The sequence below is a fragment of the Trichoderma camerunense genome, assembly GCF_050948025.1.
Source record: "Trichoderma camerunense strain CBS 138272 chromosome Unknown V8C40scaffold_3, whole genome shotgun sequence".
NCBI classification, from domain to species: Eukaryota; Fungi; Ascomycota; class Sordariomycetes; order Hypocreales; family Hypocreaceae; genus Trichoderma; species Trichoderma camerunense.
Window position 1 is genome coordinate 468,956 of NW_028145367.1, and position 25,899 is coordinate 494,854.

Below are 25,899 nucleotides of genomic sequence, written 5' to 3' on the forward strand. Positions count from 1 at the left end.
CCCCGATCACCCTCTAGCCTCAGCTCGATCAAACTGCCCCACTACCAGTCCACTGTATTTTGACACTACCAGCCTCTGTTTAGCTGTTCTAGCCAACTAAACCGCAACTAAACCCACCTAACGTGTAAGCGCCAGACGCGCGCTTCTCCGGAACCGTAATTTTTCCTGCGCTGAGAAAATGGGACAGAGCTCGAGCAGCCATTCCAATTCGCCGTGCTGCTTTGTTTGGAGCAGGCAAGCATCTAATCCTTCGCTATCAATCCTGTCGTGACCCAACTGCTGCGCCAACGACATCATCATTCTTCACAATGGCTGCTGTGAGTTTGCTCTTCTTCTCCTCGAATGCATTGTTTGTTTCTTTGACTAATTCCCCACCGTGAACCAGCCCATAGTAACCGTTTCCGAGTCCAAGGACCTTCGCGGTCTGAACCTCATCGCCGCGCATTCTCACATCCGTGGACTCGGCGTCGATGCCACGAGTCTCGAGCCTAGAGCCGCGTCTCAAGGCCTTGTTGGCCAGGAGAAGGCTCGAAAGGCCGCGGCGGTTATCCTTCAGATGATCAAGGAGGGCAAGATTGCTGGTCGCGCCGTCCTGATCGCCGGTCCCCCAAGGTATGTCGAGTGCCGCATTCTTTCATCCTTTTTTTTTCCTTTTCTGTATTGGCATTTTGCTTACACCTATTAATCAATAGCACGGGAAAAACTGCCATTGCTACCGGAATGGCACAGTCACTCGGCGCCGACGTTCCCTTCACGACTCTCGCGTCCTCCGAAATTTTCTCCCTCGAAATGTCAAAAACCGAGGCTCTCACCCAAGCCTTCCGCAAATCAATCGGCGTCCGCATCAAGGAGGAGAGCGAGATCATGGAGGGAGAAGTTGTCGAGATCCAGATCGACCGAAGCGTTACCGGCAGTGCCAAGCAGGGCAAGCTGACCATCAAGACTACCGACATGGAGGCTGTGTACGACATGGGCGCAAAGATGATTGATGCCATGACCAAGGAGCGCGTCATGGCCGGTGATATCATTTCCATTGACAAGTCCTCTGGAAAGATTACCAAGCTCGGCCGATCATACGCTCGATCTCGCGATTACGATGCCATGGGCGTCGATACCAAATTTTTGCAGTGCCCCGACGGAGAGCTGCAAAGGCGCAAGGAGGTGGTCCACACGGTGACGCTGCACGAAATCGACGTCATCAACTCGCGAACACAGGGCTTCCTGGCTCTCTTCTCCGGTGACACCGGTGAGATTCGCAGCGAGATCCGCGATCAGATCAACACCAAGGTTGGGGAGTGGAAAGAGGAGGGCAAGGCCGAGATCGTCCCTGGCGTGCTATTCATTGACGAGGTGCACATGCTCGACATTGAATGCTTCTCTTACATCAACAGGGCCCTGGAAGATGATTTGGCGCCAGTCGTCATCATGGCCAGCAACCGAGGCCAGTCGCGTATTCGAGGCACTGACTACAAGAGCCCACACGGCCTGCCCCTCGATTTCTTGGATCGCGTTGTCATCATCAACACGCATCCTTACAACTCCGAAGAAATCCAGCAGATCCTGTCTATTCGAGCGCAGGAGGAGGAGATTGACGTTTCAGCAGACGCCCTGGCCCTGCTTACCAAGATTGGCCAGGAAGCCGGTCTTCGATACGCGAGCAACCTCATCACCACATCGCAGCTGGTCTCAGCAAAGAGAAAATCCAAGCAGGTTGGCATTGATGACGTCAAGCGATGCTTCCAGCTCTTCTACGACCCCGCCAGAAGTATCGAGTTTGTGAACAAATCTGAGAAGCGCCTGATTGGCAACGATGGCGGCGTCGACCTGTCAGTCCAGAACGGTGGCACTAATGCTATTGCTACCGCTGCCGGCTCTGGAGCTATGGACTTGAGCTAGATTTAGAGGAAAGGTGCTGAAAGGGATTTTCAGATGGCTGGCGTTTTTTTGGGCAAATCGTGAGATGAAAACAAAGATGGGGGGGAGGGAACGTAATGGATTCTGTATGTACCATAAAGCAATATTCGGGCGCACGAGGGTCACTGCAGAGAGACCTCTTTGATTAGTTTTTGCAATAAACAAGTAACATGGCAATGATTTCTGTAGCCTGTGCTAGTCTAAATCTCCGGCACTCTAACTGTGCTGTAGTCTAATCCAGTTTGACTTCGATTTCAAAGAGTTGAAGAGCACGCTCAATCCAAGTACCAGCGTGGTCAAATGCCAGGACTCCCTTCAGAATCGCTGTTCCAGCAAGCTTGACGGTAGTAGCTTCATAATGTCCCGTTAAAGTAATGCGACTAGAATTAGGCAAAATGTCCAAGTGACCTTGCAATGAAGCCAGAAGCGTCTTGTCTTTTGTCAACGAGAACCTGCAGTATCCAAAAGGCAGGTCAACCGGATTCCAATTTGATACCGAGAATGTGAGTGTAATCTCCTGGTCAACCAGCTGGCAATTTACATTCGAAACTGAGACACTTGATACGTCGTTAAGGTCTATAGCCACCGAGATGTTATGGCCATTCTCGTCTCGGTCCACCGCGGCGGTAATGGATGTTTCGCCTTCTTTCTGACGGATGATTCCGGACTTGGGCATCAAGCGTTGCATAAAAGCCTTGAATCCTATCATATCCCGAATTTTGAGACCTTGGAGACTGATACACGTTTGATTTTCTTCGTCGAGAATGAAGTATGTGTTGCGACGAGTCTTTTCACCAATAAGGCGTCGACGGTAGAAGAGGGAGACCGTCACATTGCTGATCCAGTGAATGTCGAGTTTTGGGTCGATGGTGGCGGTGACTGCGAGATTGAAAGATCTGTGATAGGAATAAGCATCGTGCAAGAAGAGTGTAACGAGGCAGTAGTGGATTAGTCGCTGGGCGGTCATACCTCATGGAGGGATTGGTGAAATTAAGGTCGTCAATCTGTATTTCCGCCATGATTACAAAATCTCCCAAATGTGTCCGATAGAGAGTTGAAGTGATAACAAATTTGTGACGTCTGGAAGTCGAGAATCAAGATCTGGGAGTATTCTCCAAAATTGGCGTGATGGATTTAAATTTCTGAAGTACTTATAGTTTGGCACCACTTGTAAATTCCTATGGAAGTATGTTGGAAAGAAGGAAAGAAGCAGGTCTCAATGAATTACGAAGAGAAGTTAAATAGCACACTTGGCAGCTGTTACGACACTTCCGCCAGCTGGCTCACCACTGTCAGAACTTCTTCATCCTGCCGTCTGCAAACAAAACCGATATCATTCCATTTGAGCTATTAGAGCTACCAAAAACTGCATACCATGAGCCTTTCTTTGCTTCCATAAACCACCGTCGCTCATGTAGCTTTTCAATATCTGTAATTTTCCTCCATCGCCGATTTTTTGGGTTGAGAAGAGCGTAAAGATTTGTCTTCCCTATTCATCACTTTCATCCTCGCAAACAACCACCTGGTCTAGATCGACTTCGAGTTCAAATTCTCGGATAGCATGAATAAACCAGGTTTTCTCCTCGCCTTTGACGCTGCAACCTCTTAGTTTCGCTTTTCCACAAAGCTTGTCCTCCGAGGGCAATTTTCCCTTAAACGAATAATTGAGCGGGCCACCATCATTTGCTTGGATGTGAAGATGGCTGTCCAAAAAAGCCAAGAACTCTCCATCTTTCTCAAGCATAAACGTGGTCTTCCCAAAAATAAATTCCATGTGAGGATGGTTGGAAATTAAGAAATTGATCACAATTGAGTCGTCAAATTTTCGCACCATAGGTGTACTGGTTTCAAGGCTTCCAGTTCCATCGAGATTTATGCGCATCTCGAGCTTATGACCTTTCTCAGTAATTTGTAGAAAGGCAGTAGGGCATTTATCCGCAGGCTGGCACTTGTCCCTGGTGTTGGGCATTGTATTTTGGATGAGGGTTCTAAACGCAATCATGTCTTGAATTTCGAAATCCTTCAGCACAATATCGTAAGTGTCATCAAGCTCATCGGACAGGACAAATTCGTCTTCCTGAGTAATTTTTCCGATGAGAGTGTCGCCATAGTAGATAGAGGCTGTTAGAGAACTAATCCAGCCAATATCGAATTCAGGTCCAATCGAAAAGCGGATATCGATGTCCGAGGTCCTATAACAGATCAGAATCATGAATGAAAGATAATAATGAGGATTGTTTGAGTTGATAGGCATGCGAACCTCATAGACGGTTGTGTAAAGCAGATCCATTTCACATCTACAACATCCCATTGACGAGATGTGTGGCTCACGTTGGGCGCCATATCCGGCACCGTTGGGACTGATTCGCTAAACGGCTGCCAGTAAGGTGTTTGAGACAGACTATGCTGATAACTTAAGAGAAGCCGAATCTCCAATATTGATGAGCGAGGAAGTAAGACGGCAAGTATGATCCGTCTGTCTATGCACATAAAACACAGATATCCTTGGGCATTATCTCGATCTGCTCTTGAAGAAGATGTAAGGGAAGAGAGAAGAGAGTGAGAGAGTCTGAGTTCGCGAGGAGAGTTTATATAGCACTCTTGGGGCAATTGGCAGCGGATCTCACCAGCTGGCGCTCTGCCGAACACCTGGCAGCATTAAACAGATTGATTTAAGCAGCCGCCCCAAACTCACGACTTGAGAGCAGAAATAACATAATGCGTCTCCTCATTTCAGCCCATGAGAGACTCGTTTATGACTACACTCCCTGAGATGTATGCCACAACGTCATGAGATATCTAATTGAGGGCTAGCCAAAGCTTCATGTTGATGAAGATTTTTGGTCGTGAATTTTTGGTCCACGCCGAATAGGAGAGAGATCGGTTGAAGCATCTTCAAGTGGTCAACCATACCTCAAGGAAGTAGCCATTCAGTGACATAGACTGGTTACTCAGCATCAATGACAGTGTTAGATGATAGAGCGATATAGTTACAATAGTAGCGGAAGGCATCTAATACATCTCGTCGGCATTCCGTTAAAGATACCTAAGTTCATGTAGTTACTGGGGTATTGGATAGCGAACTTGGGGTTCTGCATAGTGACTCTCTGCATTGAGGCAGCACAGTAACAGGAATGGGCCCCTCTAAACCCATTTGCTTTTAGAAGTACATGGCCTTCATTATGCGAAGAAAGATGCAGAAACTCAGGCAGCGGCAAGCCAGCCCGCAGAAGTGGCCTGCCAGCTGTCAGGTGAATGCCATATTATTTCACCTCTCCATCCACTCAACCCAGATTCTTCTTCTTCCTTTCATCCCTCTTTTCTGATAAATGCCCATCGCTCAAGTGGCCCAACGAAAAAGGCTACTTGAATCTGCGCACACGACGAGTCAGAAGCCGTTTTGATCAACATCTTGTCTCTATCACCCTTTCACACACAACCACTCTCGAACCATCTGAGCAACCCACGGCAAGAATCATGCCTCAATGGGAAAGGCTTAAAGCTGCTTTGGGCGAGGAGAGCGATACTGCATCTGAGACGGGAGGTGAAATGGACATTGATTACTTATGGCTTTCAAGCCGTTCCCTCTCGTCAGTCTAATTATTCGCCGATCTCATGTTAACCAATCACTAATTCGACCTACAGACGTCTTTATTTTGAAGTAGGAGGCACAATCTGCCCTGGATTCGAAATCGGTTGGGTCAGCTCGATCAAAGTCTGTCTTTACTATCGCCATCGCCTAATCGGCAGCATGTTTCTCAAAGACACGTCCTTAATTCCCAATGCCAAGAAGTACGTGAAAATAGAATGGGATGACGACCAGGAACACGAAATAGATATCCGTGATATGGTGGCATTCAAGTCTCTTTTCGACGACATCGTGCCAAAGAAGGGCGCCGACTATTCGTATGACGACAAGAAACGGACGACTGCTGCTCTGAGCGTTTCTCCAGATGGTCATGTGCTCACAATGTCGATCGATTTGGGAAACATGCCGAGAATGAAACCTGAAGTGAAGAGCGTCAAAATCTCTGGCAGGCACATCGAAATCAACATGGAGATAGTGAGCTTAAGCCCGCTCAAACAACCATTTGAATTCGGGTCAAAGTTTGTTCTCAAGAAAGGTGAAGATATTGTTGGAAAGCTGAGGGGTTTGTTCTCAATTGTGCCCGGCACACACGAAGTCTCCTTCGATGGAACAATTCGACGTGGAGTTTCTGGCATGGTGACATTGCAAGGAGACCATTACAAGCACTATGAACACAAGTCTTGGCAAAGTTATATTATCAAGTTATTCGAAGTCGAAATTGACATGGATAAGGCTATTATCAACTATGAAGACGATGAGAGCGATGAAACCGATGAGAGCTATGAAGAGAGCGATTCTGATTAAACGCTGCTTTTCCTTTATCGGGTTATTTTCACGAAGGAGTCAAATCAACTATAAGAGTTTAGCAGATTCCAGAATACGTAGAGGCAGGCTCAGCAGTTTGCGCATTTGATGGCTGCAGAGGCACTAGATAGGATGTCAAGCCAATATGCTGGATGGCACCTCTCGTTAGATATAGCATAATCGAGTAAACATAGTACATCGATCTTCTAAAATTGCTTCATGACATCACTTTGCACAATGACCCCGAGTAATTGGAACAAGGAAGGATTTCAATTGAGCCAATTCATCTCCTCCATCAACCTCATGCAAAACCGCGCAGACACTCCCGGCAAGACCAGCCAAGCATCCCGCTCTCCAGAATTTTCTTCACTCGTCATGTTTCAAATGGTCCCTCTTCACCAGGTGCACACGTTCTCACATGTTGGGCATAAAGGAAAATTATCTCGTTGATGGCAAACATTGACCCTGATGCAAATGATTTCCGAGGATCTAACCTCCAAGAACTCCCACGATATCCCCCCTCACTTCCCATTTCTTCATGAGTGGACTCATGGTGAGGATTGCCTCACGTTTTTTAGACTACATGCCGTTGTCTTATTGCGCCATGCATCATAAGATTTGTTAACCCCGAAAGAGACAGATTCGTTTAGGAAGGAGGAGCAGCACCACGTCCACGGCCAAAGCCACCACGGCTGTAAGAGAAGAAAAAGTTAGCAAAATATCCCCAACCATTGAACCGATGATTAAATCAGGTAGCCGTAGCAAGAGAAAACCCCGTTCATATCATCTCCAAAGAAAAAGGGGAGGAAGATTCTCACAATTGAGGAGCAAACTCGCCGGGAGCACCACCCTCCTTGCCCTCGCCAGCATCCCTCCTTCGGTATCCACCCTCACGGTCACCACGGTCGCCGCCACGTCCACGGCCGAAAGGTCGTCGCTCACGCTCGCCCTCGCCGAGCATGCCACGGGGAGGAGCGTGTGATCGCTGCTGCTTGATGTGAGTAGCAGGAACGATCTCGGCAGGCAGGTGAAGCCATTCCCGGAGGTAGTCGAGACCCTCGGGGGTCAGGGTGTAGTAGTAGTATTGCCAAGAGAACTGAGTCTTGACATAGCCGCGGGAGTTGAGGGACTGAGCAGCCTTGATGACGAACAGGTTCTTGGTGTCAATATCGGGGTGCTTGGGGAGGTTGAAGTCCTTCTGCGCGACGAGGACACCCTCGCGGAAGAGGTACTAATACCAGAACAATTGTCAGTGACGGTCCTGGGACTTGATTTCAATTCCTCGAGCTCGCGCTCGCGGTTTCGTAGACATCGTCGAAAAATACCTCGTGAATCTTCTTGCGGTCGGCCTTGGGAATCAACATCGTGGCGGTTTGCTGCTCGGAGGGTCGATGTTGGAAAGTTGACGGTTTTTCGGGAACAGGCGTACAACCAAAAGATCTCGAATTGGATAACTTTTGTGGGCGGAAGCCCTACATGAAATTCCACCCTAGCGAAGTGGGGGGTCGCGAAAGTGTGCGTTGTGGCTGGTAATCACGTGTCGATAAGCGATTCTCCGATAATGGCGACTAGCGCCTCCCGGTGGTGTGGCGCAGGTCGCGACCTCACATGACAAACTTTCCGCCCGTCCATTTCGCCGCCAACTCCCCAAACTTTATGATCGTGGCTCTGCTGCGTCGCAACGCATCTGTTATCGCTTTGCCCCGGCAACGACAAACTTTAAGGCTTGCCAGTCGACGTCTTAAGGGCGACAGCCATTCTATCCATTGTATCAACAACACAACAACCATCTCACGCTTCCACATCATCCATCCACGCTCTTCACTCTTCGCAGCTCTTCTCTGAAACGATCGCATCACCACATCTCTAACGAACCATTAATCACAATGGCGGAACATCTCAACGTCCTCATCTCGACCTTCAATGGTCTCGGTCTTCCACCAACCTTAGTCTTGCGCGCATCTCCAACTACTACAGTCACCTCCCTGCGGGAGCAGATCGATGACAAACTGCCTGCCGGTGCCACCGAAGCCAAATTCATCATCACAACTCTCTCAAATCGACTGCTCCCCCAAGTATCAGAGGCACCTCTTTCAACGTACCTCACATCAGACGAGGATGAATTCCTCAATTTGCGCCTCGCCATTCCCCTATGCGGTGGAAAGGGTGGTTTCGGATCTCAGCTCCGAGCTGCCGGTGGTCGCATGTCATCGCGCAAGAAGCAGAAGCAGGATGATGGCGGCTCAAGCCGAAACTTGGATGGAAGACGAATTCGCACTATCAATGAGGCCAAGGCTCTCGCCGAGTACCTCGCCATCAAACCAGAGATGGAGAAGAAGGAAAAGGAGAAGCGACGTCAACGATGGGAAGAGATTGTTGACCATGCAGAGAGGAGAGAGGCAGAGATCAAGTCCGGCGGTAGGGGCAAGTTGGACGGCCAGTGGGTTGAAGACAAAGAAGAAAGCAACGAGCGAACTCGCGAGGCCGTGTTGGCTGCTATGAAGTCTGGAAACTACAAAGACAACCTACTCAGCTCATCTCACGATTCCGCATCAACTGAGCAAAGCAATAGCAAATCTGCGAGCGATGGGGAGGATTCAGAGAGCTCTAAAGAGTCACCACCTCCAACAGAGGCTGCTGGTCCATCAAAGGCCAAGGCGAGAACATTCTTCGGCTTTGATGAGGATGATGAATTCATGAGTTCTGATTCGGAGAACGAGGATGAAAAGAAATCTTCATAATGAAATTGGATCGCGATTTTGATTTCGAATTTCTTCTTTTTTTATTTTCTTTCAAAAAGCAGTGAAAGGAGTTTGGTCATGGGGAGCATTTGAGAAAGGAACAATATGCGAGTTTGATACGATACCAATATAGCTAATGTATATGTGAAACATTTCTCTGAGTGGTTCTTGTAATCTTGGTGATATATGCGTGATGTACGTCATACTCAGCTATAGGTGCATCAACAGAAGCGATTGGTCACGAGGTAATCGTCAAAAATTGAGCCTGTTTGCTTGTGATTGACTACTACTACAATTTTCCTGCAGCTCATGCGCCGCCTGGCTGCTTAATCTATGTAAACACCCATGCTTATGTACCCCGCCACCTCAAATATGGAATTTAAGCATCGAGCTTCACAGGGAAGTTACCAGACTCTGTTTGAGACCAAAAATCAGCTTTAGTTAGAGGTAAACCGACGACGTGAAACATACCGCGCTGCTCGTCCCATCGCTGGTACCATCCAGAGGGGCACAGTGATCGGTAGGCCAACCAGAACTACACAATGGTTCAGTATACTCAGATGCGCGCATAAGTCACAGCTCTTTCCGGTCCTCGTACCTGACGGCAAGGCGCAAAGTCCTCTCCCTTGGCGAGGATGCACTTGTGGTAGTCGACGTAGTTTTGCCAGCAGTGCTTGGTCTGGTTCACGTTGGGGAAACGGGCATCAGTGCCTGCGCGAGCACTCGGGTTAGCGACATGCGTGCCTATAACGAAGGTATATCTGCGAAGCGGGTCCTCCGGCGACGGGCAAAGTTCAAGCTATTCCAAGCTGCGGGTAAGTAGCTCGCAGTCGATGGGCAATGCATTGATGAAGCTGCCTGAGCCGGTCGGTCGTTTCGTTCACGTAGAAGGGGCCGTGTTGGACAATCTCACCAGCTGCAAAAACGCCGTTGTTAGCCTCGGGTGCACTCAAGAGATCAGACCACTTTTTTGGGAGAGGGGATATTTTATCTCGGGCGAACAGCCGTACCAGTGACAAACTTGAAGGGCTTGGTGACAAGCTCCTGGCCTTCCTCGTCGGACATGATGAATGATTCGGATTCGGCGACGGTGCGGGCGATTTGCGGGCGACAATTGGAGCGAATTCGAGGAGGAGGAATTGCGGGTGGGAGATTTCGCTATGCGTCGAATGTTGGCAGCTAGAGGTTCCGAATCAGATGTTCCGGATTGAAAATGTGTGCCTCAGGCGCTCATCGGGCCAATGGGGCCACTCGGTGGGCGCAAGTGGGTACATTTGCTGATGTGGGAATTGCACCAGCCCATGAGAGACTCTTTGAAACCAAACAATTCCTCTTCCATCAAGCAGCAATTCTTGCGCCCGCCCTGAAGCTCTCTCGGTTGAACCCTCTCCGCTCATCACAATGCGTCCTACTCTTGCTCTTCGGGCCTTCCGCCCTACGGCCCGCATGATGCGACCCGTCCCCGTAAGTGCAGAGCATCCTGAAGCTCCCGATTGGAGAGATCCCGGCTAACCTCGCGGCTATAACAGAAGGAGGACCAGGCCGGTATGTGACGGCATTGATGCTCGCCGAGCAGCTCGGCAAACCAGCAGCGACAGTTATTGACAAGTTTACTCAAGGCCACACCGTCTCCCAGCGCCTCCGCAAGCTCAAGCAGATCCCTGCCGAGCTGTACCCCCTCTGTACGAAAAGACTCACCCCGGCCCGCGGGCCAATTCAATGATGCGAATATTCTAACATGTGCAAACTCTCCTAGTCGTCGTCGTCGGTTTCGCTCTGGGCGCCGCTGCCTACTCCACCACCCGCAAGTTCTTCGTCGACAAGAACCTGCGACTCGCCCGACAGGGTGCCGCTCATCGCGCCGCTCAGAGCTCCGATGGACACGGCGGCGAGCACTAAATTTGTCACAAGTTTCGAGAAGCAAAGCCGTTGGTGGGATAATCTTTTGACATGCAGCAGCTTGGGACATGGGATGGGGGATTAAGATCTGTATATGTCGAGAAGCATTAGGGCGGAGTGCCGAGGAGAAACACAGCTTGCATGTTGTTCCAAAACTTCGGATCCCCATTCATGTAAAAAGGAATACAGTATGCCATGATATGGTCCTTCCAAAAAAAAAAAAACACCGTCGCTATGCAAAAACAATTCAAGTACTCCGTAAACCCATTGCAATCATCCCGTGATCCAACCGGCAGTCACTTTTTTGACCATTACTCTGGCTTTGGACCTGCAACATCCAGCCCCTCGAGACCTTGCATAGGATCCGATGCTGGTTCCTCCAAGTTTGCCTGATTCGTGACATCATCTTCCCCTGCATGCTCAGCGAGCCAGCTCTCCTATACAACGACAAACATTAATATCAAATCACAAAAGGTCAAAATCGTAATAAATCTGAAACGTACCTGTTCCCAAATGGCCTTTTTACTGCCCAATCCCTCATCAGCACTCTTCGGCGCTCTCGCCTGTGACACCTTGATCACCCTGCCAAAGAACTCGGACTGGTCCATGTTGTCGATGGCCTCCTTTGCATCCGCACTGTCCTCAAACTCGACGTACGCAAAGCCTTTGTGAGGATCCGTAGAGTTTGGCGCGTCTGACTTGGGGAGCTGCACCTCGACGATATCGCCGAATGGGATGAAGGCATCGAAAACGTGCGTGTTGGTGACGACGGGTGAGAGCCCGCCGACGTAGACTGTTGCTTTCCAGCGAGCAGAGTCGGTCATTTTGTCAATTGGTTTTTGGCGGTTATAATATGAAGAGTGAATGAAAAAGGGACAGGCCGATGTGCCTCTACTTGAGTGTTTTGGCGTTTGTATGTGGTGAGTGTGAGCGTCTCAAAACTTGGACAAGCTCGTGAACGAAGTGAGGATAGCTGTTGTGCCGAGGTTTCGCCGCTGAGATATTGCTGTATGGATGGGGGGAAAGAGTGGCAAAAGCTTGGGGAGCTGTTGATATTATTATCATCAGAATAAATGGATGGAATTTCTTTTCAAGTTTTTTATCTTATTCTAAAAGCTTGGTATCTGGAATCTTGAAATGCCGTGGTCATGTATGCTTTGAGAGTTTTCATCAGATGCAAAGCACGGGCATCTAATCCAGCTCCACTACTTCGTACCTTGCAGGTGCATTTTGACGACTGCCGTACCCTACAATAAACATCCGAGATACTGTTTCGAGAAGACCTTAAGATATCTTCTGGTCAATCACTTTCATAAATAATGTTGACTATGTAGTTATGTGAGATTTTGATACAAGTCAATTAGAGCCAGATAGAATATTTAGGATGGTGTTGCTAGTAAACGACAAACATCGACTCTTAGATTTACAAAACAATCAAACATCGAGTGGAGAGACAGCGAAAGTATTATACAAAAAGCATTCAAAGCCTCACATCAGTCAAAATAGCCCTTCAGACCAAATCCTATAGCCGCCCAAATACCCGCGCCCACAGCAAACATAGCAGTCCTGTCATCACATCAGCACATCAACTCATTCACCCACAACCTCTCTCAAGAACAACTTACTCAGCCCTCTTCTTCCCCTTCCACACAATATAAACATCCGCCGCACAGATAATCATCGAACTCAGTATCACCGTGCCCATCGCGTCCGTCTGCCCAGCCCGATGCAACGCAAACAACGTAGCCGCCATAGTAAGATCGCGACTACCGACTAACAAGCCCACAAGGCTGCCATCTTTGGGCTTCTCATCACTCGTCGTTGGCTCAAGGCTAAAAAGCTCAGCAGTGCGCTTCTTGTCGAACAAAGCGCTCGAGCCGAGGATCGCGAAAGTAGCCGCGACGCTAAGCCCGAGGGTGTTCCAGGTGGACGCAGAGATGAGAGGCATCTTGGGATAAATCTAGAAGGCTGTTCGGTTTACAAGGGCTAAATGGTGTTTGCGGGGGGAGTTGGAGCAAGTTGTTTTACAGCTACCTAGGAAGCATTGAAGATTAAGCCTTGCTCTTATACTGCCTAGCACCTAGGATAGAAACGCCACAGACTAAGTTCTTGGTCAATTCACGGCGTCTTTCATGTCTAGAGAGTGTCTCCAAATTCCGGAGGGCGAATCATAGGAGGGGAGCTTTCCCGATACAGACAGCTATGCGAGTTCAGCTGACTCTGCGGGGCGTAATCATTTGACTTCAACGTGTGTATTTGGACGGATGGCGAGATAAAATCGTACCGAAGCCGGCCATAACTAACCACGGCGCATTCGACTCGGATCATTGGACTACAGTAGCAGATACTAAAGAACTGGGCATCTATTACTTAGATATCAAGGTAAATGCTTGTAATCGATAGTAATGAATAAACGGCTTTCCTTCACATCCAATTTCGATTCTTCAACTTCACACAGTCGCCAAATGCTGGATAACCAACTTGGGGTAGTGAATAGCTATTGCCTTTAGGTATAATCTAACTAATCGTGCCGCCCGCGGTTTTTAATCAATGCCTTGCATAACATCGTACCGCCAATAAAGCGTATCAAATAAATCACCACAACTCTCCATGTACAGACAACATTATTGACTCATCAAGGAGTTGCCTTGCTCATGCTGATAAGTCGCTTAACTCCAACCTGTAAATATATTAGTAAACAAGTACCTTGACAAACGTTGTCTTAAAGTCATTCAACTTACCATCCAGTTACCGCACTCTTCAGTCTTATCCCGATTAATCTCCATCTGCAGCCTTTGGGCCGTAGCGTAGTCCTTGGTTTGAATGGCGACGGCTAGTTGTGATAGCTGCTCAATTGTTGACGGCTGGACAAGCTCCTCATTGTTCAGGTGATCGAACAAAATGTTCAGACGCTTTTGCGTATCCTTGACCTGAGGGGCAAATGTCGGAGGTGCCTTGGATGCTACTCGCTGCATGTCTTGGCTCAGAATATCCACGAGAGCCTGAGCGTGAGCTGGGATGTGCGACCGATCACCGGGAGGGTACTTTGCTGCTGGGGGTGGTGCGGTCTGCTGTGGCGGAGGAGGAGCAGAAGCCGTCGAAGGCGGAGGACCAGGTCGACCCATCGGAGGAGGTCCTGTTGGCGGTGGCTGACTGGCCGGTACCTGTCCAGGCGCGGGAGCATACGGGGATGGGGCATATGGACTGGGTGCTGCCGGTTGCTGTTGAGCGGGTGGCGCATAGGGGTTTGCAGGCGGCGGTGGCCTGCTTCCCGGGCCGGGAGGTGGCGGCACAGAGCCGGAATACTGTCCCGGCTGCTGCTGAGATGGCGCAGGCGCGTACCTATTGGAAACCGGGGGTCCGGCGGGAGGAGCGTTATAAGGCGAAGCTGTGCGTGGCATAACAGGAGGAGCCGCATGAGTTGGGATAGCTCCGGCTAGGGGGGTTGGCGGAGCATATTGGTTGGCTGCCGCAGAAGAGGTCCGAGGAGGTCCAGTTACCGGCGGTCCGGCCAATGGGGACTGCACTCGAGGAGGAGCTGGTCCCTTGGGTGGTGGAGGAGGACTAGCCCTAGCACCGGGCCCATAAGGCGACGTTGCTGATGGAGGAGGCGGAGGTAGCCCTTGGCCCTGTTGAGCACCGAAGGGCGATGCAATGGGCGTTACGCTGGGCGTCGACCTTCGCGGCGCAGCCTTCGTTACCATAGGGACATCGTTCCAGTTCTCCATATTCTTGGCCTTTGATGGCGGAGGGCCTGCTGATGGTGTCGTGTTCCTCGGGGGCCCGCTGATAGGTGGTGGTGCAATTGGCGCTCCGGTAAATCCAAACTGATTCTGAGGCTGGTAGCCTTGGGGTTGGTATCCCTGGGGTTGATAGCCTTGTGGTTGATAGGGGTTAACTGGCGGTTTGTACTGTTGAGCTATAGAGACTGATGGTGAAGTCTGTTGCAGCCCACCATATGGGTTCACGGGAGCTTGAATAGGAGCAGGATGGGGAGGCTGGTAGCCCACCACAGATGGCTGCTTTCCTGCGGAAGGGATTGATGGCGTTCGGCGAGCTGCTGAAACCGGTGCAGCGGCAGGCTTCTTTTGCGTGGCCAGCTTCACTCGGCTCCTGGTCAGCTCGGCAGCAGGATAAGCGGTGGGCAGCAAATCCAGATATTTCTGAGCAACCTCCAATTTACCCTGGCCAGAGAGGATCTCTGCGTATTCAGTGTACTTGTCGTACAAAGTCGCTAGCTTCCAATCGGCTGTCTGTGCCAACTCTTTGTCCTGGAATTTGGCGACATGGCGGAAGACGGTCACCTTTTCGATGAAACTCTGCAGAGACCGAGTGTGCACTGAGAAAGTAGAACCGCCAGATTCTTCCTTCACTCCAGCTTGCTCTGATTCATTGAGCTCATCCACCCAGATGGCAACAACCTTCTCGAGTTTTGAACCCACAAGGTAACAGAATGAGGCGTCCTTGCGCTGGCCCTGCTCGTTGATCCGGTCTCCCAGAGCCTCGCAAAGATCTGGGAATTCAGTTGGATCTGAGAAAGTGCAGACAATGGCCATGGTCTCCTTCCAATTCTCAAGATCTGCGTTGTACACGATATCCCATAGGTTCTTTTCGACAACGGAGCTGATGAGACGCAGGTAGCTGGGGGTATCACTCTTGCGAGAGAGATATGTAGATTGGACCTTTTCGACGAGTTCTTGACCACCACAGTTGGCAATGAGGAAGGCATCTGCAATCCGATTCTCCTTTAAGCAGATATCAGTGGCCTTGGCAAAATTGCCGAGCATTAGAGCTCTTGTGATGTCTTTCTCGACAGATGTGTCCCCGTCACCGAAGAGGTGGAAAGGCTTATCAGTCTTGGCACCCTTATTGGCAGTCAGACCAGAAAGGAAATCATCGCCATCGCCCTCGCCCTCACCAAACATGTTGGACAGGCGTCTGGACTTGCCCTCTGCGTCTACAGGTTCCTCCTCTTTGGTGGTCGCCTCCGTCTCCTGTCCCTCAGGTGCATCAGTCGATGCTCCGTTTGTTAGGTCTTCTTGTTTGAAGCCAAGATGCTCAACAATCTTAGAACGAGGGTTTTCGCCGACGAGCGTCTCGATAACAGTCCAGTCTGCCTTCTCCTCGTCGGTGTGGGCTTCGTCTTTCTTCTCTTGGCAAAGGGTGGCCACATCATTGGAGTTAAGAGCCTCTTGGAATTTTTCGATGGCGGAGGAGACATCCGAATCTGCAGAAAACTGTGAGATTGCCAACTTGGACGAGCGCTCCTGGCCAGGCTGAGTTGAAGCTCTAAAAATAACAAGTTTACCACCAAAGCCAAACGAAGCACCAATAGGTCGCTCAAACCACTTGGGTGCCTTGGCCAATGACCAAGAGGCTCCCTGAGGCTGCGTCTGGGCAGCCCTGAAGAACTCCTCATCATCCAGGGGCTTTTCGTTGACAGCTTGCGACTTATCGGGGTTTGTGTTTTGAAGCGTTTGAATAGTGATTTTGCCGTCGAAACTTGCGGTGGCTGAGAGGTTGGGGTTGTGAGGGTGGAATCGTGTCTGGAAGGTCCAGTTGGTAACCTCGGGCAATTCACCATAGCGCTCTGCCGTGTTTGGGTTCCACACAATCGTCTTGTTGTCCTTGCCAGATGAAAGCAGCAGGTCGGGATCCTGTTGGCACCAAGACAGTGACAAGACACCCTGCTCGTGTCCCTGGAGGGTCTTTTCTGGGGCATTAGAGTTGCGCAAGTTCCATAAGAAGATGACGGGAGTGTTGTCATCAGCGGTTGCCGTGAGCAGCTTCGTTGAGTTAGTTGGGTCCCAGGCGATGGCGCTGACCGCTTTGCGGTTGTTGTTCAGGGTCAAAGATGCCTTCTTCGTCTTCAGATCCCAGACCGTCACGAAGCCACCAGGCCCTCCAGTGGCGAGGATGTGAGAAACTTTGCGGTTCCAGGCCAAGCAATCGATGTCATCGGATCGAGCCGCTGCGTTTCCCAGACGGAAGGGGTTTTCGATGTCGCCGATGTCGTAGATGAACAACTCGCCCTTGGCGCCGGCAGTAGCCAGGAGCTGGGGCTTCAGGGGGCTAAACTGGATTGCCTTGATGGCACCGGTGTGCTTCGTCGTCTTGGAGATGGAGGCGTCGGAAGCTCCAGTCTCGAGCTTCTCGGCGTCCCATAGTTCGAGTGTGCCGTTTTCCAGAGCACCTGCAATGATGCCCTTGGGGTGATCGGCGTCGGCAGGTCCCCAGGCAATATCGTAGAACCTAACAACCTTGGTCTTAGTGACAAGGCCCAACAAGGAGGGGCGAATACCAAGATCCTACCTGGATTCTGTGGTGATGCTGACAACGGGCTGGAGTTCGATGCCCTGGTCTTGGTTGTCGAGTGAAAGATCCCATATTTCTAGCTTGCTCTCGTCAGAGAAATCGGCGTCGACGGCACCAGCTTTTGTTCCGGTGACGACTAGGGGCTTTCCAGACCCGGGCGACCACGCAAAGGTGGCCGTCCGGGGAATATCTCGTAGGCGCACCATGGCGGCGGGGTTGCGGACGGAAGCAGAACTCGAAGAGGCGAATTGGAAAGGAAAAGGGAGATGGATGCCCAATCAAAGGCCTTGATGCAGCATTGATGGCCGGACTTGTACAGCTCCCAGAATTTCTCTGAGTAGAGAGACAATCGTGGTGCTGGGAGGCTGACTTTGACTTGGACAGATTCAAGGCCAAGCTATGATGCCAGATTGCAGGCCAGATGTTCGCATAGCTCCTCCCTGCCCAAAAACCGCGTCTGTGCTTGCGACTAGCTGGCGACCAGTTCCTTCACGTGACGCCACCATAGCTGCTGAGACAAACTGGAGCAGTAACTTCAATGTTGTTATGGCTCCTGGAACTACCTCTAAATTACTGCTCTGCATCACCAGTTTGAGTACTAATGAAGGCTTAGAAAAGCACATTATAACAGACTAAATACAAGAGATTTAGAAGCTGAATATTTAATTTATCACATTGAAGTTTTAGGTGCTCAGCCCGCATACCTAACACCATCACGACGGATGGTAATGCTACCTGGGTGTGAGGCAATAAGACGGGGCTGTTCTGCGTGGGGGATCCAGATCGGACCCTCAGTTGCGCCTCTACCAAGATGAACCAGCAAGACATATGAAAGTATTAGACCAAATTGTGTCTTATTTATGATGCCTTCAAATATTCTATAAACAGTTGGAGTAAATAAGCATAGTTAGTATCGGGCTTTTAGGTTTGAGGATCTGAATATATATGTATCTACCGTCGTTTAGCAAGGATCGAAGAAACCTCGGTATCGGCTCCGCCCTCACCTCATCTCAAGTCATCCCCATAGCTTTTGTCGTCAACGCTGCTGACATATCATATCCCCCGGACTTTACATGTAAATGCTCTAGATCATATTGTACATAATTATCGGTTGCGCCATTTCTTAGGTCAATGAATTGCACCCCTGGCTTCTGAGCGCCCTATAAACACATGTACATTGCCTTACGCAAGAAAGAATAAATACGGCATGGTTGGTGTTCCAGGACGGTCAAGAGGTTGCATCACCTGTCGCAAACGGAAGAAGGGTGTGAGTACATTGTCACTTTCGCACAAAATGCATATTCAGATTGGTTAACCGGCGTCTCCCAGTGCGATAGGCGCACTCCTGTGTGCGATCGATGCGTACGTGCGCGAGTGACCTGTGAAGGCTATGAGACTGACAGGATCTGGCTCAACTCCACTGCAAGCGCAGCATCTAACCAAGGATGCTGCACATCATCTCAGTTGGAAGTAGTTTCAGACATTCGGCCGTGGATAGTTAGCTATGCAAAAAGGAGAGAAAGCGGCTCTCACGTTGTCCTACCAGATTCGTTCGCAAGGTCGGCGAGAGAACAACTGTACTTTGGACTCTTTTGGAGCCTAATGATACCAGACGGACCTCAATTCTCACCCGAGTCCTCAGATTTATCCTCGGTTGGCTGGACAAGATTCATCGGGGACTTGTATAACACTGAGACTGCTCTTCGATATGCAACAGTGGCTACGGCAACTTCCATTCTCGGAAGGATCAATAACGATGAGCAATTGCGGTTAAAGGGTCTACAAGTGTACAACTGGACAATACAAGAGATGATCAAAGCCGTTAAGCAGCCGAATCGAGCAAAAAGTGACAGCTTGGTAGTGGCAGCCCGAGTGATGGCGCTCTATGAGGTACGTTTCCCTCTCAAGGGTATGCTGTCTACTGTTTAATACTGATAAACCATACACTTTAGCTTTTCTTCGGCCCCGATGGAGACCCAGGAGTTGCTGGATGGCAGAGACATAGTGAGGGACAGCTCGCCATGTTTCTTGAAAGAGGGCCAGAGTCATTTATATCAGGAGTATCTCACCAGTTGTTCGTTGATAGCCGCATAAACATAGTAAGTTATCGACTAGTAAATTCCCATGTTATAAGCCGAAACAAACCTGCTGATGCCAGCAATTTCGGTTATATAGATTTTATTGGCCATCAGACGGAGATGTTCAACCCCATTCAGCTCCGATGATTGGAAAACAATCCCCTGGACCATTACCGAGAAATCTACCAAAGACAAGCTTATTGATGCTATGAGCGGTATTCCAGATATACTGGTTCAAGTAGATTTGTTAGCCGCGGTTGGTACTCAAGAAAGTGCGGATGTGATGCGAGAAAAGATCTTGCCGCAGTGTCGGGAGGTAGAGGCCGCCTTGATTGCGTGGCGGACTCTTGTCGATCTATCCATCTACGACTACGCAATTGCAGGGCTGCCTCTACCTATACCACAACTTGATAGCGATTTTTCATTGCTTCATCTGAGTTGTGTCTACTGGAGTATATGCCTAATGCTGTCATGCATCATAGAGTCCGTATCGAAAGATACGACAGACTCAGCACATTTGGAGTGTCACGATCAGAACTCTATAGGCCGCCCAGAACAGTACGCTTCAAAAATTGTCAATTGTGGCCACCTCTTTTTTGAGCCAATGGCTGGTGCTGTCCAGGGTGGTTCGGGACTCTTTCCTATAGTGTGTGCCTGGCGATTCTATGAGCTGGCTGCCGAATCGTCGGGCGAAAGAAGCGCCGAGTTACAGGTTTTATATGACCTCTTTGATAAGCCGTTCATGGGCAATCAAGTAGGGCGGTATCTAGCTCATCTACAAAAGAACATGTGGAAGCATGATCTAAATATCCAGTGTACTAGAAGAGTTGGATTGTCTAAATTAAATTACTGGATGGCGTGGTTTTAAAGAAGATATCAGTATTATGTTATTCAGAACCTAAATATATATTGGCCTCTATAGTCTAAATAATATTGCTTAAATGACGGGAGCCGTGGTAATAGAACAGGTGATTTGGTCTGGTTGTTTATTTAATGGATAGATGTGACATTCGTGAAAGATGAACATGGTATTTCGTGACGGGGCATGGGTAGTTGCGAACCTGGTCCGCATTAGGACGATATGATGATTCTCTCTGGACGCCGGCCAGAGAATAATGTACAGTCGGCTGTTGTTCCTGTTTCATCTGGAAGGGAGCACCTTTCTGACGTATTCCCTCACCAGCCGCAACGCTGCCCTCACGATGTCTTCAAGCCGACGGTCTTTTCGACTTCGCATCCAGAGGAGTATTATGCTCAGGACGACACAGTCGATCAGCAGGTGCTTCATGACGACGAAGATGAACCACTTTATCCAAGAAGGAAAGCTCTTTTCCTTTTTCGACTTCCACTCTCGTCCCGTGGCGATTTGTTCGCGAAGAGCAGCAACTTCTGCCGAGAGCTTGGTGATGGCTCGCTCCATCTTCTTGGACCACCGGCTGTTCTGAAGGCTGACGGCACGTTCCTCCTCGTCCCTCGCCACCGCATCTTCGTCATCCTCGTCGATTTGCCGGCGGGATCGCAGCTCGACCACATCCTGTTCACTCATGGGGCTTAGGATCTTCATGGGTCCATCGCTGCCGTTCCTTGGCTGATGGAAGCTATGTGTGGGGTCACTTGGGTTGGCAGATGAAGAATCGGAGCTAGGAACGTTGTCTTTGATCTGGTTCCAGACAAACTCGAGCTCAGCAACGAGCTCTCTCCCGTCCCTACTTAAAGTGAGTAAGTTAGTTTCCATGTGTCAACATCCGGGGATACCCTAACTTACGATGTATTTGCGTATTTGTGCATTGTCTCGATGAGCGCCTCGACATATCGCCTCTTGGACTCGGTCCGGGTTAAGCCCTTTTGTGAATTCCACGCATCCCACTTATCCCGCTCCTTCTGCAGCTCGTCCGGAGGTAAACCCGACCCGGCCGTGGGCATCTCCATCACACCATCCACATCCCCCTCCATGGCCTGCTTGTAGAGGCCATACAGCCGTAGGCGCTCGGAAGGGGGCGGCCGCGATGCTCCAGTCTTGGGTATCTTCTTGACGGTGTTTAGGGCATGAACAAAGACTCGATCTGCAGCATTGGGCGGTCAGCATGTACATGTACCATTGCGGGCTCGTGGGGGAGCGAGATGCATCTGCCATTATACCCACCTACGGAGTCCGCCATCGGGGGCGGCTATGACGGGGAGCCGTGCTGCTCCCAACGAGCCTGAAAGCGGCCTCGTGAAATCGCCCGGGACAAAGGAAAATTCTGCTTAGAATTGGTGGAAATTCTTCTCCTATTCTTATTCTTCTCGATTTTTTTCTCTCGTGGCGACCAGATGGCAATTGTTGGGTGGAATAGGGCGTCGGCTGCGGACTTGGATTTGTTGATCCCGAAAGGCTGATCGGTTTGGCGATAACAGCCGACGAACGGTTCGAGACACCGCAGCTACAGAACAAAGTCGTCGAGCCTCAGCGCTGCGACAAGCTCTTATCCCGCGACGATGACGCAAGGCAGGTGGCAGGATGAGGATTTCAGGTGATTACTTAGTCGTGGCAAGTTAGTGGATGTCGAAGATTATGTCTGCGGGCGTTCGTTGGCGATTGAGGCTCGGTCTGTCGTCCGGCTCGCAATTGAACCTCGGCGCGCTCGCGCTCCATAATACTCGGAAATGCTTCGACGCTACCGGCCAGGGGGCTTCGGCTGCTGAAAAAGAGTGTGGCACAACCAGAGCTGCGCTGGGCCTCGCGTCATCAATTCGGGTATGCGATACCTGCCGCAGCACGTGAAAGTCGCCTGGGCGCTTAGTAAAAGGTACCTCGACTGCAGACGGCGCCGGTTCTGCTTTAGTTCCAGTTTACCCCAGATTAGCTGCCCAACACATGTAGAGGGTCTTCCATTGCTTTTATGTACAGCAGACAAAAGAAGTGGCATACAACTTTGGTCCAGTTATTTGATTACATTTACAGAGTACCTGCTGAGTTACTAGATATATCCCAGCGCATGGGTTAACATACCTATTGGAAGAGTGAAAAGGACCAACAAAATACATCTTGAGCTTCAAATTACCGACTTTGCAATGCTTGCTCCATCTGAAGCATCTTTACTGCTCCGTGACACACAACCTGCAGGTGAAACTCCTCATTCATTACTAACTAAAGAATTTTGCAGGCTAAGACAGCATACTCGGGAGATCGGGCTCCCAAAACGCATGATGTGACAAGTGGTTACAAGCTGGTCACCATGGCGAGACATTTCGCTAATAGTCACCACACTCGATACAGCTTGTTCTATTATCAGCAGTAACATGACAATGTTCTTTATTCATTACACTTCAGGTTGTATGTATCCTGTTCAACAGTAATCCAGTTCCAGATTCAAGAGCTAATCCACTCATTATTCTCACGTAATGTATCCTGTGTCGTATCCCTTTGTCGATAGCCATACCCGTAAACGCCTCTTATTTCACCACTCAGATAAAAGGCTGTTCAAAACCGAATCGCCGTCTCTAGCTTGCATATACTGCCTCTTCTTTTCCTCGTATGCCTGGATCAGTCGCTTGTTCTGCAATGCCGTCTCAGCAGCTTTTTGGCCAGCGTCTTTCTTGCTTAGGGCTGTGCCAACTGCCAAGAGTCTTCCAACCTCGCCGTAGCCGGTAAGATATGCTCCAACAGTAAACAGGGGTAATCCGAGATTCTTGTCCTTCTTCTCGCCAGGGAGATCCTTGTAGTCAATCGTAACCCCCTTAGTTACGATTTTCACGCTCAGCCGCTGCTTTGCAGTTGAACTTGTTACTTCCGCCGTTGATGATTGACCTTCTGATCGCTTTTTTGCTGCTTCAGCTTTGTAGATGTCTTCTTTGATAGTCCTACCCCAGAGTGTCTTCAGCCACTCCACCACTTTCGTAAGGCCTTGTTGAGGATCCGAGAGAATTACAGCTGCGACATAGGCTTCGAACATGTCGGCCTGTGTCTTCACCAAGTCTTTATCCTTTGACCTGCCTCGCCCATGGCCCTTGTAATCACCAAATGCACCCGGAAGCTTGGCCCACTGAGACATATCATAATGTCGAAAATACTCGGCGAGAGTGACATTTCGAATCAATCTCTCGCGGAGTTGAGAGCAAGCCCCAGAACGCAGCTGTGTGAATGTTTGGTGAATGAGAGAGCTCGCGATAAGTTCGAGATATGCATCGCCTAGCCATTCTAGGCGCTCATAGTTGTACTTCAACCCAAGTCCTGGGTGTGTGAATACTTCTTCTTTGAGTTTAGGGTCCAAAATAGGAGGTAGAGGCGGCCATTCTTGCTGAATCTCCGATGAGGTCCATGGTGTTACCCTGATATTGGAGAGTAATGGTATGCTAGAAGTGTCATGGGTGACTATTGATGCCTTTGGGTTTTGATGTTAGTGTCTAACTGGCTAGTTGGATGATGGAAGTCGCTGGAAAAGTCATATGCATACCGCTGGTGTTGTCTCAACTATGGGCTGTGGAGCCTCAGGTTCAGGCTCTTCAAGAGAGCCGAGAATCTGAAATGAAGGAAGCAGCTGCTTCGTCAATCGAGACAGTCGTGATTTTACATTTCCGAGCTGGAGCTCTGCAGGGTTCTTGCTCTGTGAGAACTGGCGCTTCAAGGCTTGGAGACAATCTACGAGCTCATCTGCTTGTTCTGCAAGCGATGCCAACGCTTGATTTGATGGCTCGGCGCTATTGACAAATTCGTCATTTTTTCTCGGATCCCCCGTCTGATGCCGCTTTGCCCAGTGGTCCCCTGGGGATGCATTTCGTCGCTTATGCATATTCTCTCTGACAATATACTGAAATTTAATGATGAAATTATTCGCGTTTGATGTGAAGAATCCAAGATGAATTCAAGGCGCTTTTTGGGGCGAGTCGATTCACTTGAGTAGCACGACCCACCTCCTAAAGTGCAGTAGATGCTAGTCCCAAAATGGTTTAGCCTATTTTCTGATATGCGCATTCAAACTTCAATTCAACGTCGAAAACTGGTGCCATCATTGGAGATCAAGCATGTAAAGATGAGTGTCCCTCGTGCGCGGTTGTTAGACTTGATGAAGGTAAATACCCTCCAGAATTCTATTGCTTGCCAATGGCCAACTGACTTGTTTCAGGCGCAATGCCAAGTATTCGCCACGACGTTCAACCCTGAGGGGATTCGCATGGGCAACAAGGTCTTGCGACAGCGACTCAAAGGCCCTGCGCTCGCCGCTTACTACCCCCGGAAGCTGGCGTCGATTAAGGATGTGAAGCGAGAGTTTGGTCCGGTGCTTGCCACGTGGGACGACGCCGAGGAAGATCGATTCGAGTACATTGAAGAGTAGGTGCATTGGAACAAGCCTTGAAGAGACGGCTGGCTAAAACTGCAATTTTAGGCTTAAGCAGCGTGGAAAGAGTGCACCAAAGAAGAAGAAGGGTCCTCCTGGTATGTTATCACTATATGATGATGATTTACTTTCTGTTGGAATGTCCATCGGCTAAGAATTCTGCAGCTCCCACCCCCGGAAAGAAGCGATAATCGTCGCACTATCAGTTGCGAGGTTGTTCTCTCGACGCTATCATGTCTGATTCACTTGAAGACGGATCTATATTATCATAGTGGGAGACTATATAAAGGAAAAACAAAAGGCGTTGAAGGATATGGTGACTCAAGGCTCTGTGATGCCACTTAAGATTGTAAAATCGACTGTACTGTACAATTACCCCCCACGCTCGGATCAGACCATCTGATTCCGTTGCGAGATGAGAAAAAGAATGTTGTCTTAGATGAAATGGATATGAACAGAGGTTTTATGTCAACTAGGATGGTCACCGGATCGAATGAGAAGCGTCTGTACTGCGAATGTTGGAGGCTTCTCATTTCGGCGCCAAGTACCCAGTAACTTGGGCGCCTACCGGCGTGGTACTACACTTTACAAATTTCGCATCTCATGACTCTTCTGACGACCGGAATTTCGAAACCAGATAACTACAAATAATGCTACTTCGTTGGTGTCTAGGAGTAACAGAGAGCCAAGGGCAAACAAAGGAGATCAAAATCCACGTCTCTAGACACTCTTTGAAAGCTGGCTGTGATTCACAGAGGCCTTTTTTGCCTACAATGTCCATTTGGCAAGTTCTCAAGGCACTAATAGATGCCTGAAATTGTCTGATGCGTCTTCGCTATCTATGCTTTCTATATATTCCACTCTTCTCTCTTGTTTCCAGACGTGAATGCATCTAAACTCATTGCAAAGCTTTGTTCAGCACCGCCAAAATATCGCATCCAACTCCTTATTTGTGCCTGACCTTGGGTGACGTATAAATCCTGCCTTGTCTTTTGGCCTTAGCGAGCACCAGACAAGGCGGTGGCCCTTTTCGGCGATAGGAACTGACAGCCGCTGCCAGCTCCTTCCTCCCACTGCCTGACAGGCCGTTCTTTCACCCGAGACTCCAACCGACCACTAATATCTACTTCTAAAATCTCTGTCCCTTTCATTTCTTCCCCGTCTACACAACATCCCAAATCGTCCACTCGTTTTCTTCCTCATTTCCCTCTTTCAACTCTGGCACGCAAACTGCGCCTAGT

The 25,899-nt window shown here is 49.5% G+C and overlaps 15 protein-coding genes across 15 annotated transcripts; 6 read left to right on the forward strand and 9 right to left on the reverse strand.

The window, feature by feature from the left end:
• Positions 1-186: 186 nt before the first annotated feature.
• Positions 187-2,089, forward strand: V8C40DRAFT_234996 (RuvB family ATP-dependent DNA helicase reptin). The gene is made up of 3 exons (XM_083213758.1): positions 187-317; positions 386-612; positions 693-2,089. The coding sequence occupies exons 1-3, from the start codon at positions 309-311 to the stop codon at positions 1,894-1,896; spliced, it is 1,440 nt and encodes a 479-aa protein (XP_083076805.1). The 5' UTR covers positions 187-308; the 3' UTR covers positions 1,897-2,089.
• Positions 2,090-2,146: 57 nt separating this feature from the next.
• On the reverse strand, positions 2,147-3,092 carry V8C40DRAFT_284287 (uncharacterized protein; the record flags this gene model as incomplete). Its single annotated transcript, XM_083222130.1, has 2 exons — positions 2,884-3,092; positions 2,147-2,810 (listed from the first exon to the last, which is right to left on the reverse strand). Exons 1-2 carry the CDS (start codon positions 2,931-2,933, stop codon positions 2,147-2,149), a joined length of 714 nt encoding a protein of 237 aa, XP_083076806.1. The 5' UTR covers positions 2,934-3,092.
• A 311-nt stretch (positions 3,093-3,403) lies between these two features.
• Positions 3,404-4,257, reverse strand: V8C40DRAFT_262340 (uncharacterized protein; the record flags this gene model as incomplete). Its single annotated transcript, XM_083219356.1, has 2 exons — positions 3,404-4,106; positions 4,175-4,257. 2 exons carry the CDS (start codon positions 4,255-4,257, stop codon positions 3,404-3,406), a joined length of 786 nt encoding a protein of 261 aa, XP_083076807.1.
• Positions 4,258-5,391: 1,134 nt separating this feature from the next.
• On the forward strand, positions 5,392-6,417 carry V8C40DRAFT_284291 (uncharacterized protein; the record flags this gene model as incomplete). The annotated part of the gene is made up of 2 exons (XM_083222131.1): positions 5,392-5,504; positions 5,560-6,417. The coding sequence occupies 2 exons, from the start codon at positions 5,392-5,394 to the stop codon at positions 6,305-6,307; spliced, it is 861 nt and encodes a 286-aa protein (XP_083076808.1). The 3' UTR covers positions 6,308-6,417.
• A 142-nt stretch (positions 6,418-6,559) lies between these two features.
• V8C40DRAFT_235002 (40S ribosomal protein eS10) lies at positions 6,560-7,748 on the reverse strand. The gene is made up of 3 exons (XM_083213759.1): positions 7,633-7,748; positions 7,126-7,538; positions 6,560-6,999 (listed from the first exon to the last, which is right to left on the reverse strand). The coding sequence occupies exons 1-3, from the start codon at positions 7,669-7,671 to the stop codon at positions 6,954-6,956; spliced, it is 498 nt and encodes a 165-aa protein (XP_083076809.1). The 5' UTR covers positions 7,672-7,748; the 3' UTR covers positions 6,560-6,953.
• Positions 7,749-7,913: 165 nt separating this feature from the next.
• Positions 7,914-9,209, forward strand: V8C40DRAFT_235003 (splicing regulator SDE2). Its single transcript, XM_083213760.1, has one exon. The coding sequence runs from the start codon at positions 8,194-8,196 to the stop codon at positions 9,046-9,048; it is 855 nt and encodes a 284-aa protein (XP_083076810.1). The 5' UTR covers positions 7,914-8,193; the 3' UTR covers positions 9,049-9,209.
• Positions 9,210-9,296: 87 nt separating this feature from the next.
• V8C40DRAFT_235006 (cytochrome c oxidase subunit VIb) lies at positions 9,297-10,198 on the reverse strand. Its single transcript, XM_083213761.1, has 4 exons — positions 10,051-10,198; positions 9,647-9,760; positions 9,520-9,583; positions 9,297-9,462 (listed from the first exon to the last, which is right to left on the reverse strand). Exons 1-4 carry the CDS (start codon positions 10,111-10,113, stop codon positions 9,428-9,430), a joined length of 276 nt encoding a protein of 91 aa, XP_083076811.1. The 5' UTR covers positions 10,114-10,198; the 3' UTR covers positions 9,297-9,427.
• Positions 10,199-10,270: 72 nt separating this feature from the next.
• V8C40DRAFT_235010 (uncharacterized protein) lies at positions 10,271-11,446 on the forward strand. The gene is made up of 4 exons (XM_083213762.1): positions 10,271-10,512; positions 10,578-10,593; positions 10,668-10,730; positions 10,805-11,446. The coding sequence occupies exons 1-4, from the start codon at positions 10,450-10,452 to the stop codon at positions 10,945-10,947; spliced, it is 285 nt and encodes a 94-aa protein (XP_083076812.1). The 5' UTR covers positions 10,271-10,449; the 3' UTR covers positions 10,948-11,446.
• On the reverse strand, positions 11,024-11,865 carry V8C40DRAFT_235012 (RNA-binding protein). Its single transcript, XM_083213763.1, has 2 exons — positions 11,451-11,865; positions 11,024-11,384 (listed from the first exon to the last, which is right to left on the reverse strand). Exons 1-2 carry the CDS (start codon positions 11,769-11,771, stop codon positions 11,259-11,261), a joined length of 447 nt encoding a protein of 148 aa, XP_083076813.1. The 5' UTR covers positions 11,772-11,865; the 3' UTR covers positions 11,024-11,258.
• A 471-nt stretch (positions 11,866-12,336) lies between these two features.
• V8C40DRAFT_137185 (DUF4267 domain-containing protein) lies at positions 12,337-13,122 on the reverse strand. Its single transcript, XM_083211139.1, has 2 exons — positions 12,573-13,122; positions 12,337-12,513 (listed from the first exon to the last, which is right to left on the reverse strand). Exons 1-2 carry the CDS (start codon positions 12,893-12,895, stop codon positions 12,441-12,443), a joined length of 396 nt encoding a protein of 131 aa, XP_083076814.1. The 5' UTR covers positions 12,896-13,122; the 3' UTR covers positions 12,337-12,440.
• Positions 13,123-13,284: 162 nt separating this feature from the next.
• On the reverse strand, positions 13,285-17,680 carry V8C40DRAFT_235016 (uncharacterized protein). The gene is made up of 3 exons (XM_083213764.1): positions 17,260-17,680; positions 13,689-17,199; positions 13,285-13,627 (listed from the first exon to the last, which is right to left on the reverse strand). Exons 1-3 carry the CDS (start codon positions 17,466-17,468, stop codon positions 13,583-13,585), a joined length of 3,765 nt encoding a protein of 1,254 aa, XP_083076815.1. The 5' UTR covers positions 17,469-17,680; the 3' UTR covers positions 13,285-13,582.
• Positions 17,681-17,810: 130 nt separating this feature from the next.
• On the forward strand, positions 17,811-20,288 carry V8C40DRAFT_235018 (Zn(II)2Cys6 transcription factor domain-containing protein). Its single transcript, XM_083213765.1, has 4 exons — positions 17,811-18,529; positions 18,592-19,152; positions 19,215-19,361; positions 19,438-20,288. The coding sequence occupies exons 1-4, from the start codon at positions 18,470-18,472 to the stop codon at positions 20,206-20,208; spliced, it is 1,539 nt and encodes a 512-aa protein (XP_083076816.1). The 5' UTR covers positions 17,811-18,469; the 3' UTR covers positions 20,209-20,288.
• A 56-nt stretch (positions 20,289-20,344) lies between these two features.
• V8C40DRAFT_137208 (acyl CoA binding protein-domain-containing protein) lies at positions 20,345-21,680 on the reverse strand. The gene is made up of 3 exons (XM_083211140.1): positions 21,484-21,680; positions 21,106-21,403; positions 20,345-21,046 (listed from the first exon to the last, which is right to left on the reverse strand). Exons 1-3 carry the CDS (start codon positions 21,497-21,499, stop codon positions 20,482-20,484), a joined length of 879 nt encoding a protein of 292 aa, XP_083076817.1. The 5' UTR covers positions 21,500-21,680; the 3' UTR covers positions 20,345-20,481.
• A 744-nt stretch (positions 21,681-22,424) lies between these two features.
• On the reverse strand, positions 22,425-24,168 carry V8C40DRAFT_235020 (ribonuclease III). Its single transcript, XM_083213766.1, has 2 exons — positions 23,777-24,168; positions 22,425-23,704 (listed from the first exon to the last, which is right to left on the reverse strand). Exons 1-2 carry the CDS (start codon positions 24,110-24,112, stop codon positions 22,781-22,783), a joined length of 1,260 nt encoding a protein of 419 aa, XP_083076818.1. The 5' UTR covers positions 24,113-24,168; the 3' UTR covers positions 22,425-22,780.
• Positions 24,169-24,339: 171 nt separating this feature from the next.
• Positions 24,340-25,517, forward strand: V8C40DRAFT_235021 (mitochondrial 37S ribosomal protein mS33). Its single transcript, XM_083213767.1, has 4 exons — positions 24,340-24,391; positions 24,446-24,651; positions 24,707-24,756; positions 24,824-25,517. The coding sequence occupies exons 1-4, from the start codon at positions 24,353-24,355 to the stop codon at positions 24,847-24,849; spliced, it is 321 nt and encodes a 106-aa protein (XP_083076819.1). The 5' UTR covers positions 24,340-24,352; the 3' UTR covers positions 24,850-25,517.
• Positions 25,518-25,899: the final 382 nt, after the last annotated feature.